This window comes from Sus scrofa, chromosome 6 (assembly GCF_000003025.6).
Source record: "Sus scrofa isolate TJ Tabasco breed Duroc chromosome 6, Sscrofa11.1, whole genome shotgun sequence".
In the NCBI taxonomy this organism is placed as follows: Eukaryota; Metazoa; Chordata; class Mammalia; order Artiodactyla; family Suidae; genus Sus; species Sus scrofa.
This window is the reverse complement of record NC_010448.4, coordinates 11,424,639-11,442,729: the sequence shown is the minus strand read 5'-3', so window position 1 is coordinate 11,442,729 and position 18,091 is coordinate 11,424,639. Positions and strand designations below refer to the sequence as shown.

Sequence of the window (18,091 nt, the reverse complement as noted above, 5' to 3'; positions counted from 1 at the left end):
TGTTTGTGTCCTGTATATACTTGGTGTAACAGTTAAGCAAAAAAGAAGGAGGAAGAGGAACAGGAGAAGAGGAGGGAGGAATGGGAGGAGGAGGGGGAGGAGGAAGGGCAGATGAAATAAAAATGAAATATCCCTTATTGAGAACAACTTCAGCTTCACCCTAACTTTTTCACGTATGAAGCTTTAGCATATGTCATGTAGGGGAAATAAAAGCTGTGTGTGTGGGTTTTGGAGGTGAGCTATGAGTTAGATATTGTGGAAGGAGCATAGCTCCTGGCCACACTGTGTAATAGTCTTGCAAACACCAGAGGGTTTTTTTCTGCATTTAATTTCCTCTTCTACAGTTTTCTGGTGCAGCTCAGCATCGTTCTTATATGTCTTCCTAGCTTTCAAATACTAGAGTCTATGAGTCTCATTTCAAGTCTTTCCAAATTATTATTGATTCCAATTTCCCTTAACAATTTTTAAAATATGGGTGCTTTTATTTTATTATTTTTAACTGAATAAAATTGACATGTAATCACAATTTTTTTTTGTTTTTCTTTTTTTTCTTTTTTTTTTTTTTTTTTTTTTTTTTTTTTAGGGCCACACCTGTGGCACATGAAAGTTCCCAAGCTAGGTGTTAAATCGGAGTTGCAGCTGCCGACCTACACCACAGCCACAGCAACCCAGGATCTGAGCCACATCTGTGACCTATGCTGCAGCTCATGCTAACGCTGGATCCTTAACCCAATGAGCGAGGTCAGGGATTGAACCCGCATCCTCCTGGATACTAGTTGGTATCCATAACCCGCTGAACCACAACAGGCGCTTGCACCACAGTTTTTAATGTGTGTATTGAGCGGTGTAGTGAATGAAGTTTAACAACCTATTGTCAGAGTGTAGCTCTGACTTGAATGTCTGGTGATACTTTTGTTTATGCTCCTGAGAAAGTGAAGCAATAGAAACACATCTTAAACTTAGTCACTCATCAACCATGTGAGCAGCTTCTCCACTGAATCACATCCTGGGTTTTGAATACGAATATTGAATATTGGTTTCCTCAGTATTTCTCATGGTTCACGAAATTGATAGCTTTTATGTTTCACCTGCGCTTTATAGAAACAAACTTTACAGAGGGTTTCATAGCTGAAAGCTGGCTTAATGTAGATGGTGGAACTTAAACTACTATATAGACACTAGTAGCTTCTGCAGATAGACGTTACAGCATAACTGTTCATAATATGACTTTCTTAAAAGAAAGTCACCATTTTATAGTAAAAAAGCAAATCAGACATTGCTCATTGACATAATAGGGGACAGAGTGAAATGAATATTCTCCAGATACTGGCTGAGATATCTTTGTCTCTCCTTCTAGGGATTTGCAGGAAATGCAAATGCAGACAGCGTTGTCTACTGTAGACTCCAGCCTTCCATCAAAGCCAGATTTCTACGCTTCATTCCTTTAGAGTGGAACCCCAAGGGCAGAATTGGAATGCGAATCGAGGTGTTTGGATGTGCATATAGTAAGTGTTTGTTTATCCAACACAGTGAAATGGATATCAAAAGAGAGGTTTGTTTATTTTGATTGCTTTTTGGCCGTGCCCGTGGCATGTGGAAGTTCCCAGACCAGGGATAGAACCTGTGCCACAGCTGTGACCCAAGCTGCTGCACATGACAACACTAGATCCTTAACCTGCTATGCCACAAGGGAACTCCAAAGGAGATGTTTTAAAAGCCAAGCTGTGCACTGAAATCAACTTTAGAGCTAGGTACAGAGATGTAAAAACTGGAGCTGTTTTTGTGGGAAGCTTTATTTGTGCCCACACATGTTAATATTGACTTACGTTAGTGTTAATAGCTTTTTATACTCAGCTTTTTATATGTTAAATCAGAAATGGAAGGGTTTTATAGACAGAAAAATTGATATGGAGATAGATAGCTGTAGATACATGTTTGCAAACCTATGTGAATCCTTTTATCCAGATCTGATATTATTCACTAGATCTTAACTTTTTGATATTAGAGCCTTCTCCCTGTAGACTGTGTTCGATGATGTTTAATTTGAGCATCCTAAATTTAGTAAGGGAGACAGTGGTCCATTTAGTATAACCAATCATCTGTTAGGAGACCAAAGAATGTTTTTCTCTCCAGGCTAAAAATAATATGCCATGAAATTCACTTACAAATAGGCTAGGCCCTGAGCATAAATTCATAGAAAAGGTAAAGACCTCTGCCAAAATATAAAATGTGTTCGAAATACTCTCCCATAAAAAAAGCTAGAAACCACAGATTTCACTTAGTCTCCTCTTAATGAAGCATTTTATTATGTCTTTCTGTGGGATGGGGACCTAAGCGTTATTGATAGCCCACCTCAAGCCACACCATCCTGTCAGATGCTCTTTTATTCTAGAACAATGAGTTAGTTAATAGGATCTACAATTATCAGACGAGCGTCTGAGGTTTGGAGAGAGTCCGTCATTTATTTGCCCAGTGTCTCACAACTTAGTCCACGGAAGAATCCGGAAAAGAACCCAGAACTGTTCACTTTCACTACATCCTTATTCCTCTCGTGAACCTTTATTTACTTACTTATTTTTAGCCGCTGCAGCTTTTTCACACCTGTTTCATCCCTTTTTTGTGTTTACTCTATTTACGTAAAAGACGAGGCACGTCACCAAGGGGGAAGGCAGAAACCCCGTGACAGAATCGTCGTAATGGTATTTGTTACGAGCAATAGTCATCATCATAATAGCATTAGCCCTGATGTCAATGAGATTAATCTCTGTAATTCTAGAAATAACCAGTTTCTCTTGAGTGCTTATCTTCCGCCTGATACCATATTAAGCAGGTAGTTTGTAATTCCAGACAAAGTCCAGATTAACGTTATTAGGTAACTATTTCATCCCCCTGCTTTGCAAATGGGGAAGCCGACGCGCGTAGAGATTCAACTGTGAGATCGTGGGACTGGCTCCAGCTGCCCAGATAGGAAGCGATGGAGCTGGGTGTGTAGCCAAGCCTGCCAGACTCCAGAACCCCAGCTCATGCTCATGCCTCCTCCAGCTGTTGAGTCAGAGATGAGCCCTGGGCACTTTCTTCTCCTCATCTGCCTGACTTCCAGCTGGCTTTCTTGGTTTCCTTAATTCCGCTTGGCCACTCCTGCTGTGTATCAGCTCCTCCCTTTACAATGATCCCACTTGAATAAAATCATCCTGAAAAAAAAAAAATATCCTGCCCCAGATTGCAATTCTGGGACCCAGAATCTGGACAGTCCGTCTTAGTTGTCTTTGGGTTGTAGAGTTTTTAGCCAAGCCCATGCCACACAAAGGACAATCAGCAAAACAGACTCCAAAATGACTCATATTTATAGTTATGTTCCCTACCGATGTAGCACATCCACCTTGCAAAATATTCATGTATCACGGTATAATAATAGTGAACCGTTATTGAGTACTTTGTGTCAGATAACAGTTTTTATAGACATTCTAATTTAATCCTAAAAATCACACATCTGATAGAGTCACGGAAATATTAAGCAGTTTTCCCAGCATCACACACTTGATACACATTCAGTCTAGTATGTAAATTCAGCATAGGTTTAACAAGGCTATTGACTCTGTTTTGTCAAAACTAAAGCACCTGCCACCCTGTCCCTATGAAAATGACTGCTGGGGTGCAGGTTCCTTTCAGGTCTCTGCTGCCACGTGTTGGGTGAGAACTCAGACTCCTGCCATCCCCTCCTTCTATTGATCTGCAGCCCCATGGAACATTCTTTTGGCTGTGACTTCGTTTGCTGTCTCTTGGAGTAAGCACACTGTCCATACATGTAGTCAGCCTTGTTTTTGCAGGGACCCAAGGTTGAAGGAGCAATACTGGGAGCCAACATTTCTGATTCAAACACAAACACACATGGTCAAATGATATGGCAGGATTCCATGCAAAATGGCTGTTGGATAATTTTGCATAAAAGAGAAAGAGTCATAAACGTAATGGAAAAGTACTGTCACAGATGACCTAAAGTAACCTTGAAATGGCTTGAGGCTGAGTGCCTTATAGGAATGTTTCTGATTAAATTGACTTGAACTCCTCAGTTACACTGTGGTCAACCTTCTTATTCTCCACCAATGGGAGTTCCCATCATGGCTCAGTGGGAACAAATCTGACTGGTATCCATGAGGATGCAGGTTCGATCCCTGGCTTTACTCAGTGGGTTAAGGATCCAGGGTTGCTTTGAGCTGTGGTGTAGGCAGGCAGCTGCAGTTCCCATTCAACGCCTAGCCTGGGTACCTCCATAGGCTGTGGGTGAGGCCCTAAAAAGACCAAAAAAATTTTTTTCCCTGCCTATGCATAACATTAGCTTTGCAGAATATTAATTTATTAAAGTGCGGTCCTGTTTAATCATCATTTATTAAACAGGGAGTGTGAGTTGGTTACTATTCTTCATAGTTCCAGCAGCACAGTGAAGCAGGTCGGGTATTACCGTTTTATGTAGCAGTTGAGGAGGTGACTTGAATGGCCTGCTAAGTGAGGCCTGCGGTCCGCTCAGGGCTGCCTGGCGCAGAAAGAGCTGGGACCCACTGCCCTCAGAAGGAAAAGCTGCCTGTTAATCCAAGACTCCTGCTCAAGGTTTTGTCCCCAACTTTTCTGAAGAGTCCAGATCCAAGATCAGACTGAATTTTCTCCCGGTAGAGAAGGCTGTTCTGCCACAAACCTTACGAAAATGAAAACTGTGTGTGTGGTGCAGGGAGGGGGTGGAATATGAGCAGGGTCACTGCTGGACCACAGTCTCTGGACACCTGTCCATGCGGGCAATGAACGGGCCTCATGTGAGCTTGAAAGTCCAGAAGGATTTCATCCAGCCGGCCAGCCTAGGTGTTCCCATTGCCTGCACCAAGCTCATATGGCTTTTAGATGGGCCTTGCCTGAGCTGCTCACACACGAGTGGGCTCTACCAGGGTGCCTCAAGTCTTATGACATGGGGGAAAGTGGACTTAGAGAAATTAAGACCTTTTTCTGGGATTACAAAGCCTGTGTTAGATGTAGGATTTGAATTCAGATTTATCGGAATTCCTGTTGTAGCTCAGAGGGTTAAGAACCCAACTAGTATCCATGAGGAAGTGGGATTGATCCCTGGCCTCTCAGTGGGCTAAGAATCCAGTGTTGCCGTGAGCTGTGGTGTAGGTTGCAGACGTGGCTCGGATGCCACACGGCTGTGGCTGTGGTGTAGGCTGGCGGCTGTAGCTTCAATTCAACCCCTAGCCTGGGAACTTCCATATGCTACAGGTGTGGCCCTAAAAAGACAAAATCCATCCATCAATCAAATCAGATCCATCAGCTTTCAAAGCCAGTGTTTTTGATGACTGCCTGAATCAAACATGTCCATCCTTTGAATATCTGTTGACACTCTGCTAGCTATTGGGTGTAGGGAGGAATTTAAAGTAATGTGTATTTTTCTTAACAAAGATGAGAATGTGCAGTGTCATACAAAGCACACCAGCTCAATGCAAAATATGGTAGCATTAGTGTGGAATAAAGTGATTGATAAAGTGAGGTTAGTATGAGGAAGTCCATACATAGCAAGAGGTTTTGAAACTAAGATGCAGAGATTTTCATGTGAAAAGCTGGAAGAATGGTCCAGATAGGAGAATAGATAAATTCTAGTCCAGCACAGGAATGAGGATTGCTTGGAGGATCCATTTATGTTTGAGGGTGGGTCATTCAGGTTGAAATGAGGAATCAGGACTGGAGGCAGCAGCTCATGAACTCCTCTAAGTGACATGTGGAGTTACAAACTAGAGGACCAGCAGAGAAGGGAGAGTTCTCCTGACTTGATTCAGATTCACAGTATGCTGAGTCTGTTGAATCAAGAGAACGTAGTGGTCATATGTGAGGGGTCCCTGAACAGCTCTCTGCAAGGTGGTGTCATTTACTGGGAGCGGGTACTGGAGAACAAACGAGTTCTGGAAGGCGGCAGGAGAAAGAACTCATTCCATTGTTGACTCATTGAGTTCAAGTGACTGTGAAATTTGGAAGATTGGTGCTTCATACCCTCTGGGTTGAAAATTCAGAATCGAAACCTATAAAATATCATTATTGTTATTAAATAATAACGTTTACACTTACTCTTGATAATGAAAGTGCAAAGTGCTCTGTTGGAACAACCGCTCATCTTTGAAAAACAGAAGTGCATTTCTATCGTAATGAAAGCAGACCCTTTATACCGGTTTTCAGGTAGTGTATGTTTTTATTCCAACCCCCCCCCACCTTGTGCCTACTATGTGTGTGTTGGCTGAAGTGATAGATGCAAGCTGGTCCTGTGAATATTGCTAGGAAAGTAGCTGTTGGGAGAACCACACATACTTTTATTATCTTCTCTCCCAATGAGTTAGAGCAGTAACTTGTTATGAAGGAGCATCAAGTGAATGGAAAATCCATATCAAAGGGCATGTTCTACTTTTATGTCGGTAAACCTGAAGTTGTTTCCTGAGTAATGAGAAAAGCAGAAGCTAAATTTTATGGGTTTAAAGGGAAAGCATAAATTTCAGATGTCTTAGCCATAGCACCTGTGAACATCTTTATAGATCTAGACAAGAGGTGTGTGTAAGGAAATAGCTTGTAGAAGAAAGAAAAAGGAAAGACAGTGTTTGATGATAAAGAAATACTACGCTGCTCCCTGTGTCCCAAAGGGTAAACAATGGTAAACAAAGGCAAGAGAGGAAAATCACTGGGTACAAGTGAATGCGTCTGAGGAGTCCTTAGGAAGTGGCAATTAAGCCACAGGAGATAATGTTTAATTGTGGGTGAATTGCTGAGGCAATTGCCCTGAGTATAAATTCTAAGTTTCTTTTCTCTGATTCTTGTGTAAACACTCTCATTTTGCAAAGCGAGATCTCTCCTTCCTCATCCTCAACAGAGTAAGAACATCCAACTCCCCAGCCATAGCAAACCATTACAGGGTTTTTTTTTTTGTTTTTTTTTTTTTGATGCGCCACCGTTTCCTGACTTTTCTAGTCTTAGGATCTTTGCATGATCCGTAGGGCGACCACCACACCTCCAGCCTCTAGATAATTCTTTTCCTGACTGTCTTTTTCTCGGCATAGCCATCACTGTTGCTGACAGCTTCGCTCTCACCTTGTGTTAAGGTCAGAGCACATCTCCAGCTGCTCCTGAAGGGGCTGTTTTGTTCCCAGTCATGTCATGCGTGCTTTATACTGTATTGAAATAGGATGTCCCTTTTTTGGTACTAATCTTCCACATACGTAAATGAAGACTCATGGGGAACTCAGGAGGGCTTTTCCCATCCTCCAAGTTACATATTCAGCCTTAAAGATCAGGCCTACAGCACAGGGAGAACTGGGTGAGAAGCTGGCAAGAGAAGAAACGTGCAGAAATGTTACACTACTGTGTTTATTTGCTTATATAAATGCAGACCATTGAAGAGAAAACCATGGATTCTATTTAGTGAATGGAAATAAGTCAGTAATTGCAAAACTCATGTTAACTCAAAAAATAAGAATGTACATCTCGTAATGTAAAAAGCATTCAAAGTCAGAACTACTTACATCAGTGGTTTTCCTTTTACAAAAGATATTAATAGGAATGCAAGAAAGTAGCATAAGTGCACGTGTTCACGTGGGTGAGAAAACACTGAGACAAAACTAGGTAATAGTCTTCTGTCTATTCAGGATGCCCCTCTCTCACACCATGTGTTGGGTCGGGAAGGAGGGGGATGCATGACAAACTGGAAATTTGTAAGATTTACTCTAAAGAATACTTGCGATTGAATCCAGTACCTCCTTCCTAAGCTTCTCCAACCTGTTAACTGCTAGAATCTTGACAGAGTGCATTATGATCGGTCCCTGCTGTCTGATGGTTTCTCAGTTAACACCATAGCTGAGGAGCCTATTTTAGGTCAGAGTTTAAAACGAAGATAGTTTCAAACCAGGGTTGGCCTGAAATCAAAGAGGATAAATTCTAATTCTTTGCAAAGGTTATCGTCTTAAGATTTTAATTTGATGATAAGAAAATGTATATTAAAATTAAAACAAGGTTAGCTACTAGAATACCAGAAAATAAGGACCCTGAACCCCCACCGGCATTGTGTCAAAAGAACTCAGAGCCAACAGAAGAGACTCTCACTGATGGACATGTTTTGGCATCCATAAAGGTAGTAACGGCAGTTTTGAAGCATATGAAAAATATCTAAGTGAATGAGTTCATGATAACACTAAAAAAAAAAAAAAAAACAAAAAAAACCCCCAAACCCTCATTGATCATTAGGTCACTAGGAGAGCTATTACAGAATTGACTCGGTATTTTGAAAACTAATAAATGACCAGAAAACATCAAGCATTTACCTTACCCTTCTGATGTAATCTGTATCTTCAATTAATCAAATAGAAGGTTAGAGGGGAATTTCTCTTTGAAGTTATATTTATAGAACTAGAGAAGGAATCATAGAATCAATATATGCCCATTTTGCAATGGTAAATAAGTTAGTGGGCCAAGGCAATAATTACAAAAGTTGCCAAAAAGAAAGAGATATGCTTTTAGGTCCTGGTCATAACAGAGTAACTTTTTTTGCACTGGCTGGCTGCCCATAGCAATTATACCTGCAGGACAAAATATGTTAAACACAAAACTACTTCAGGGTTTTGAAGTTCAACTCAAAACAGGTAGAAAGTGGAGAAGACTTGATTCTGGAAAGATGGAAAGCAAACTCTGGGAAACCCACATTTAACTGACGTTTTCCTAAGAACATTTAATACTCAATCAGAAAGTAGCCAGATTTTCCTAGACTGGGGAGAAGGCAGAGGTCAGAGTTCAAGGTTGCCAGAGTAGCTAGTGGGTGGAATACTGAAACAGAGGTGTCAGAGAGGGAGAGCCCTGACTCCTGCATACGCTCTCCCCTTAAATCCTTGCCTGATGCCTGACCTGTGCATGCCCACAACCCCCTAGGCAAAAGCAGAAGGTGGGAGACTCAAGTCCTGAGGATTTCAATAAGCATCCGCCTAGTTCTGGGAAGGACCCACCTTTGGAGTTCAAGTCCTGACAATTTAGAAGCACTTGTTAAAACATATTGGGCTTTTACCTAAACATCCAGAAAGGTGTTGCTTTAGAAATAAAGACCATAACTGAAGCCCATTTGTTATGTCCTGGGACCAAGGACAAAACCAAAATAGACCTGTCCCAGCAAACCCTGGACGCGGGCTTTCACAGGGTCCAGGTGCTTCACCCACACTGCGGCTTCCTTCCTGTGAATCTCTTCTTTTTTTAGTTCCTGCTGCACCATCCGTTCCTCCCAGCCTCTCCCACCCTCCCAGTTCTTCTCACCCTCTCCCCTCCTTCCTCCTACTCCTAGACATTCTCCTAGGGTCATCGATGCAGCTTTTAAGTATCACTTCCTCAGAGATGTCGTCCCTAATCCACAACTTAATTTGGAGTGTTCTGCCCAAAGCGGTCTTATCACCCTGCCCTTTCCCGTCAAGTTCCACTTACAGTTTGTAAAAACCATCTGTTCACGTGGGATGAGTTGTATCAGCTCTTCCTTATCCTTCTGATTGGAAAATCCACGAGGATAGAAAGTGTTCACTGCTACACAGGCGCCCGCTGTAGAACTTGGCTCAGGAAACGCTCAATAACTATTTGTTAAATGGGCGTATGGAAAAAACGATCTGATTAGCCATGATATCAACCAAGCAATGAATAAATAGGTAAACATCCACATCTATTATTCTCAAGTAGCAGCAGGTGACGAAAGGAGACATGTCTCTGAGGTAACACATAGGAGATTTCATAAGTTAGCATTAAGGTGATTAGAATAGCATCCTAAATAATAACTGTCAAGGCATTCTGATATTTTCATTGGATACTAGCAGCTTTTTTGGTGTAGCATGAAAGGATGGAATTATCCTCCACATGTTCCAAGCAAGGAAGTTGAGAATCAGCACTTAAGCGATCTCTGTGATATCACAAAAGTTATAAATACAAATTAGAAACAGAAATTTAACTTATATCCCCCAGCAACACCCTCCAGTGTCCTCGCCGTGGTAGATGTTACCTGTTTCAAGTCTATTTAAAAGGGTAATTTCGATTGATACCTACGTGGCTGGGATTCCGTTTGCTTCCATAACCTCCTGGAACGTCATCACCGACCTTAATTCAGTCTCTTTAAAACTATGATAGTAAAGTCCCCTTTTTCCCTGTGGTTTTATGCAGCTCTGGATCCTGTGCCTTCTTCCTTTTTATTGTATTAATTTTAGTTGTTTTAAACCAAAGAGTTCCTTAAATCATCCTATGTTCTTTGATGCTACTGTGCAAAAATAGAACAACCCATTTCCTGTTGACTTCCTTGCTCTCCTCTCCATCGCTTTAAAACCCAGTTGTGTAATGCAGCTCTCAAGTGCCTATACATCATGCTGTAGCTTTAATATTTCACTGTATAAGAGTTTAACGGTGACTCATTCTGATGAATGTTTCTTAGAAGTCAAAATTGGACCTCTGTTTGTGTAATGATTTATAGGTAGTCATTTTCAAATAAAGAGGCAGTATGATTAGTGCTTAGGACTGAATTCAATTTCGCCAAGAAGAGTGTGGTCCCTAGTGCTCTTCTCCCGTGGTGGTACTCTTTTTTTCTATTTACATTTTTGAGGCCATTCCCAGAGAATAATTAGAAGACTCTCTTTTTCAAGATTTCTTTCATAACTTTCAATAAAGTCAATTTTCTAATTTTTAATGATGTTAATGATTCCCCTCCCCACTTCACACATTTTCTATTCCAATTTTTCTCTTTTAAGTTTCTTAGTCAACTGACCTCATCAATAATGAATAATGTGATGATTCACGGTTTAACTCACAGCATCCATTTCTCCCTGAAATATCTTTCAGGAACAAGTTGCTACCACCTCCACAATTTTCTGCAAGTACCACCTACAGTATAGATAAATAAAACAATTTTGTTTTCTGTGGTATAATTCAGTAGGCGCTGAGGTTGTTCATTTTCAGAAGATAGATTTCGGTAAGCTTCTTGTTCTTCTCATCCAATAACTCGCATGCTGTTGATTCCCTCAGGATCACTCAGGGACCTGTGTTCTTGGGATGACTTTGAGAGATTCTAAACTAGTAGATATCAGGAAGAGCCCAGGATGCTGAATGTTTATGAGGCCACCAGAGAGTCTCCTTAGTTGAGTCTAACATGGTGGGACCATGGAGCCCAGTTTGAGAAACTATGCTCGTGGATGTGTTTTTCTTAGTAATCCACTTTTTTTTAGGGTGGGGAGGAATATGGCTGTTTCAAATGGCAACCCCTCGCTAATGGAGTGGCCTCAAACCTCTGGAGCAGGTGTAGGGTGCCAGGCTGAGGGAAGGACACTGTGTCAGGTGGAAGAAATTACAATGAGAAGTGGGTTGGCGTGTGAAATAGGCAGAGGTAGAAAAATGGTTTGCTGCTCACAGAGCTGATGGATTTCTGCTGATGGATTTTTCTTAGTTAACCTCCTTCTTTGAAACTGAGAGGTTCAGCTCCTCCTGAACATGTGAGAAATCACTGGAGACCCAGCTCTGATGCAGGAGCGAAGCTCTGAGCACCGGCATGAATGATCACATCCCGGGACGTGTGTGTTCCCCACTAGACAGTAACCTCCTAGAATAAGGTGTACTTCGTTTTATGCATTGCTGTATCTTCCACTGTGTTCACAGAAAGGTCTCCATAAAAATGTGCTGCAGAAGGAGCATGGCATACGTGTGTTTCAGACGCTCCACTTCTGACACGACTCCCTGAAAGAAATCTGAATATTTTCTATCAGAAAACCTTTTCTTTTGAGGGAGATTGTATTTCTGAATCATGCAAATCCAGCAGGCTATACCTCTTTCCTGGGGTCACGAGGAGAATTGATATGAGAATAGGGCCTGCAGTCTTTATAAGTCTCCCCGTTCCTTCGTTCCTGCTGCAAATGAGAAGGTCTGAGATGGAGGTATTCACTGAGGAGGATTCAGGTCACCGGCAATTGCCATGGTGAGTCAGCTCAGGCATTTGCTGACAGACAGAGAAAAAGCCACAGAACCCGCAGATGGCTCAAAATCATTCTTGCTGCATAACCTGGCAATGACATTGGTAATTGAGCACTTCTTGTGCACTTCAGAAAGTCATTATTTTTTAAAGAGTCCACTTAAAAAATAAATACAGCAGATGTATTTATTAAGCAATTTTTGCTATACCTTTCCCTGCCCAGTATTCTAATAATATAATAGCATTAATAGTAGTTAACATCTATTGAATTCTAATTATATGCCAGCAACTTTCAAAAATTATATAGCTATGCATTCATACAACAATCTTATGAATATGCCATTATTGGAGTTCCTGTATTGCACAGCACATTAAGGATCCAGCATTGGGTCTCTGCTGAGGTACAGGTTCAGTCCCTGGTCTGGGAATGTCTGCATGTCATGGATGCAACCAAAAAGAAAGATAAGAATATACTATTATTAACCCAATATTATAAATCAACTGTACTTCAACTTAAAAAATGAATATACAATTATTATTTCCATGTTGGAAGGAACAGGGACAGAGAGGGGGAGTAATTTGCTGTGATAGAATGATGCCCTGTGAATGTAAATATATTAGATTATATGACAAAGATGCTTAACAGTTGTGATTAAATTAAAGATTTTGAGTTGGGGAGAGCATCCTGGATTATCCAGGAGGACCCAGTGTAATCACAGGGGTCCTTATAAAAGAGAGGTAAGAGGATCAGAGTTAAAGAGGGAGATGTAACTATGAATTCGAAAGTGAGAAATAAAGGGAAAGAGAGAGAGATCTGAAGATGCTATGTTGCCAGCTCTCTCTCAGAGATCTGAAGATGCTATGGTACCTGAAGAGAGGGGCCATGAGCCAACGAATGCAAGTGGTCCCTAGAAGCTGGAAAGGCAAGAAAAGAGATTATGTTCTAGAGGCTTCAGAAAGAAAGCAGCCCCTGCCAATGCCTTGATTTTAGGACTGCTGAATTCCATAACTATTAGATAACAACTTTGTGTCATTTCATGGAACCCAGTGTGTGGTCATTTGTCACAGCAATAATAGAAAACTCCTCCATGTGCCCAAGAGTGAAGGGTCAAACCCACACTGACTAGTTGTTTTAACTACTAGGCTAACCTAGGATATGTATTATGAAAAAGTGGCTGAAAACGGGGCTAGACTAAGCGGAGGCAAACATGTCAGAACAATTTGCAGTTTTTTTACTAGAAACTTAGATTTCATGCCCTTTCCATAGTGAACCAGGGTGTGATAGAGCCATATTCTTAATACTGATAATAATCCAATCTTTAAAAATATAACCTCAGTAACAGGCCAATCTCTTTTGCAAAGAGAAGTAAAAAGTAAAAAAATTTAAACAAAATATTAGTGAACCAAATATTATCCCTATTATGTGATGCATTGGGATAATATATCTTGCACGTCTGCATCCAGGAATACAAATTTAAACTGGTAATCAAATCATATACTCGTGTTAACAGAATACAGAATAAGAAGTCATGTGGTTATCTGAATTGATACAGAATAAATATTTGAGAAAATTCAATACCTAGTTCATGAGCAGAACTCTTGACAAACTAGGAAACAAAAGGAACCACTTAAATCTGGTAAAGTTTATCTACAAAGAACTTACAGCCAGCATCCTGCTTAATGGTGAATTGTCGAAAGTTTTCCCCTGAGATCAGGAGTGAGGCAAAGATGCCTACTATTACCACTTCTGTTCTATACTCTGTTAGAGGGCTATGCAAAAAAAGCAATGAAAAAAAAACTAATGAACAAATTTACAATTATAAAAAACTAATGAACAAATTTACAATTATAAAAATTATTTTTCCTTGCAATCAAGTAACATGTCTCCTTCTACATCTTTGAACTGCAGTTCTTTTACTGTTATAAATCTTATTAACTTCTGATTTCCAGGTTTTTTTTATAGTCCATTTGCTAATACCTCCTTTTTTTTTCCTATTTATACAATTCAACTGTGTACAGAAGACTCTTTTCCCAGAAGTGTTTGACAAAAGATTGAAATGAGTTATTGATTGTTAACTTATTTATTAATATTTTTGGGTGCTTAGTTTTAGTGCTCCTGTCTAAACAAATAAATATTGAGTTGGATTAATTTTATTAATGGTATATACCCATGTTAGTTTCAACATGAAGAAATATTGTTACAAATCATGTGAACTTCTTCTTTTGTGAGAATGTGTTTGCATTATCAGTGCTCTTTCAGGAGTTTAAGAATCAGAAAATCTGTGTGCAATAGTGAAAATAAATTCAGACTTGACGAGCGATGGCTAAGACTTAATAGATGTTGCTCCTGCAGTCAATGATGTGAAGCCCAGTTGCACTTTTTCAATTAGTGATGTTAAAAGTAAAAATTTAAAAAAACTAAAAGCATGACTCTCATTCAAGTATAGAATAAATATGTACCAAAGATGCAATTATAACTTTGCTGTAAAGCAGAAATTGACCCAATGTTGTAAATCAACTATACTTTAATTAAAAAATATCTTTAGAGATGCATTTGGTTTATTAAAGAAGGAATCTGAAGGATAGCAAAACTAGTTCAAAGGATATTTGAGAGACTGAGTCTATATAGGAATCCAAGAAAGTTGTATTACTGTTACTCAGTTGGGTACACAAATGGTTAATATTCAACAGGGCAATAAAACCATAACCTTGGGGGATATATTTTCTACCAGATGAAAGTTATTTGTGTCTTTACTGGGGAAAAAAATCTGTAAAGTAATATATAACTTAGAGTCTGGCTCTAATGTGTAGTAAACAGTGAAATTGGACATGTGTGAATTCACCTAGAATTCACTAATTTTTAGTCAGGCCTCTTTAACAAAGCTCCAGCATGTCATTGAAAGGACATGAGGCTATTCCTTTGACCTATTTCCAGTTTTTCCAATTTCTCTTCACAGTGGTAACATCACTTTCAAGGGAGACTATATACCTCTCTCTCCCACTAGCATCCCCTTGGAGAACTAGATGCTGATATTAAATTCAGATTCCCTCTCTTTTCTCTCTTGCTCTTATTTTTTGTCAGATAGATCCAGATTTTTATGTCATTAACAGTATGTATCATAACACAGTGTTTTGTTAAATAGCTTTTATGAGTGAGTTTTCTATCTAAAACAATACTGTTAGGAACCATCCTGAATTTTTGTTTTTATTTCATGGGAATTCTTGTATGCATACTGCCTGTATGTAAGCTGAAGTTCTCCAGTACTGATATTATACTCATGTTCTGAATTATATTTAGCTTCCCAACCCTGCCCCCCAACCCAGAGGGTATTTTTCACATGCACCTGAAGCCTGTGATGTGGTTGTAGTGAGTTTGTTGCATCCTCTACTTCACTACTTTCTTGTTTTCAGCCTCCCCACCCCTGTTCAAGGGGAGCCCCTGCTCCTGCTTCTGAGAGCTGAGTCGCTGACTGCCACTGAGGTTTCTCAGCATCCTCAGAGCTTCCTTTTGTGACAGTGAAGGAGAAAATGTAGGGAGAATGTCTAGGCCTCTTGACATTAAACATAATAAGAGCGATTCTGATGTATGGGGACAAGTTTGGAGCTTGAAGATGGAGAAGAGGAGGAAGATTATTGATTACCACCTGCTTTAGCCTCAGGTTTCTAGACCTGAGAACTGAGTTTCCCCAGCTACCTTGCTTAACCAGAGGGACCCCAGGCTTCTTTAGACTTGATCAGAATGCCTGCTACCACCTGTAATGTACGTAGGTCTGTAATGTAATGAACTTACTGTTTGGTCACTTGCCTCATGTCCATCTTCACCAAATGTAAGTTGTCGAGGGCAGCAGCATGTTGGTGTTGATCCCCCTTTTTTTGAAATTAGAGTATAAATGAACCTTTCCACAGAAAAGAAAATAATGGACATGGAGAACAAGACTTGTGGTTGCCAAGGGGGATGGGGAGGGAACGGGATGGACTGGGAATTTGGGGTTAATAGATGCAAACTATTGCCTTTGGAATGGATAAGCAATGAGATCCTGCTGTGTAGCACTGGGAGCTGAATCTAGTCACTTATGATGGAACATGGTAATGTGAAAAAAAGGAATGTATACAGGTATGTGTGACTGGGTCACCTTGCTGTACAGTAGAAAATTGACAGAACACTATAAACTAGCTATAATGGAAAAAATAAAAATCGTTATAAAAAAGTATACTTAATTTACAATGTAGTGCCCATTTCTTCTGTATAGCAAAGTGACTCAGTTATACATATATCTGTATTTATAAAATTTTCCATCATGGTCTAGTCCAAGAGATTGGATGGAGTTCCCTGTGCTGTACAGTAGGACCTCATTGCTTATCCATTCTAAGTGTTATAGTTTGCATCTCTTAACCCCAAACTCCCCGTCCAGCTCTCTCCCTCCCCCTCCCCTTGGCAAACACAAGTCTGTTCTCTGTGTCTGTGAGTCTGTTTTGTAGATAGGTCCATTTGTGCTATATTTTAGATTCCACATGTAAGTGACATCATACAATATTTATCTTTCTCTTTCCAATTTCATTCTGTATGAGAATTTCTAGTTATGTCCATGTTGCTATGAACTTCATTATTTCATTATTTTCTATGGCTGAGTAGTATTCCAGTGTGTGTGTGTGTGTGTGTGTATACACAACTTCTTCATCCATTCCTCTGTCAATGAACAATTAAGTTGTTTCCATGTCTTGGCTGCTGTGAATAGTGCTGCTACGAATATAGGGAGTGCGTGTATCTTTTTGAATTATAATTTTGTCTGAATATATACTCAGGAGTGGGATTGCTGGATCATATGGTAGTTCTATACTTAGTTTTCTGAGGAACCTCCATGCTGTTTTCCATAGTGGTTGTACCAATTTACATTCTCACCAGCAGTGTGGGAGGGTTCCCTTTTCTCCACACCCTCTCCAGCATTTGTTATTTGTAGATGATCCCTCTTTTTATCTCAGCATCCGTCTCTGGGCCTCCAACAGAATGGGCTAAATAAGCATTTGTTGAAAGAATGCATCCAGTTACTTCATGTGATACCTGTGAAGTAAGAAGATAATAGGTAAGATTGAGAGAAAATGGCAAGTGGCTTCCATTTACAAGAGGAAACAGCCTACCATTGCTTTAGGCATCTATAGTCTAATATGCTTTTCACTTTTCCATTTTGCTGATGGAAATATTCCAGGCACCAAAGCTTTTGGTGCCATGAAAGGCTAATATAACCATTATAATGTAATAACAGTACTGAGAAGAAGGGGGCAAAAAAGAACTAGAAGGCTAAAGTATCACAGGCTAGACCTTCACTGGGGGAAAAAAAATTCTCTTGGCAGCTAATTCCAAAAATAGACTTTATCTGAAATAAAATCATTATAATGATGGTTGCCTTTAAGCGATGCATTAACTCAGAGATAACTGCATGGCTCCAAATGTGTCAGCATTTAAAGTCTGTCTTATTGGAATTTTTCTTAATTTATTGTAATCTAATAATCATAGAACACATTATTTGTATTTGACACAGAGTTATGTTTTTGCCATTCACATCCATTCAGCTATATAACAAGGAATAATTGTTCGGTTAACATTATTCTTTCTACAGAATGCAATGTTTATTCATGTGCACTTGGTGAATGAATTCTTTATAAGCACATTAACAAGATGTGGAAAAATCAAACCTCTGAATTTTCAAAAGATAGCTGTGTAAAATAGTTGAAAAAATTTGGGGGTGGTGGTGAATATAAATGGCTCCCATTAAATATGATGGATAATCTGAATGAAATGCATATCTGGGCATACAAGTAGATGTGGTAATTTTGTCAAATGAAACAAGATGAGTAAACTGTAATGTCATTTTGTTTGCTGGGAGAAGTTGCCTAACCAGATGAAAAATAGCTTCCTGCTTTATTGGGTATCCCTAACCCCTTCATTTATTACATAAATGCACTCTCAAGGGTAATTGCCTTAAAAAAAATCTTTGACTTGTGATATGCAGAAAACACTGCTAGGCTTTCTGAGTATTATCAGTTCTTTTTTGTGTCTCTTGCTCAGGGTACAACTGATTTTGACAGATGTACTCTTATGTTACTGGT

The 18,091-nt window shown here is 39.8% G+C and overlaps 1 protein-coding gene across 3 annotated transcripts in view; it reads left to right on the top strand.

Moving 5' to 3' along the window:
* The window catches only part of CNTNAP4 (contactin associated protein like 4), a 273,095-nt gene that overhangs the window by 146,899 nt on the left and 108,105 nt on the right, over window positions 1-18,091 (top strand). For all 3 annotated transcript variants that reach the window (XM_021097085.1, XM_021097086.1, XM_021097087.1), the window contains one exon: window positions 1,358-1,505. In XM_021097085.1, the coding sequence (XP_020952744.1) occupies window positions 1,358-1,505 (148 nt within the window). The remainder of the gene's footprint in view (window positions 1-1,357; window positions 1,506-18,091) is intronic.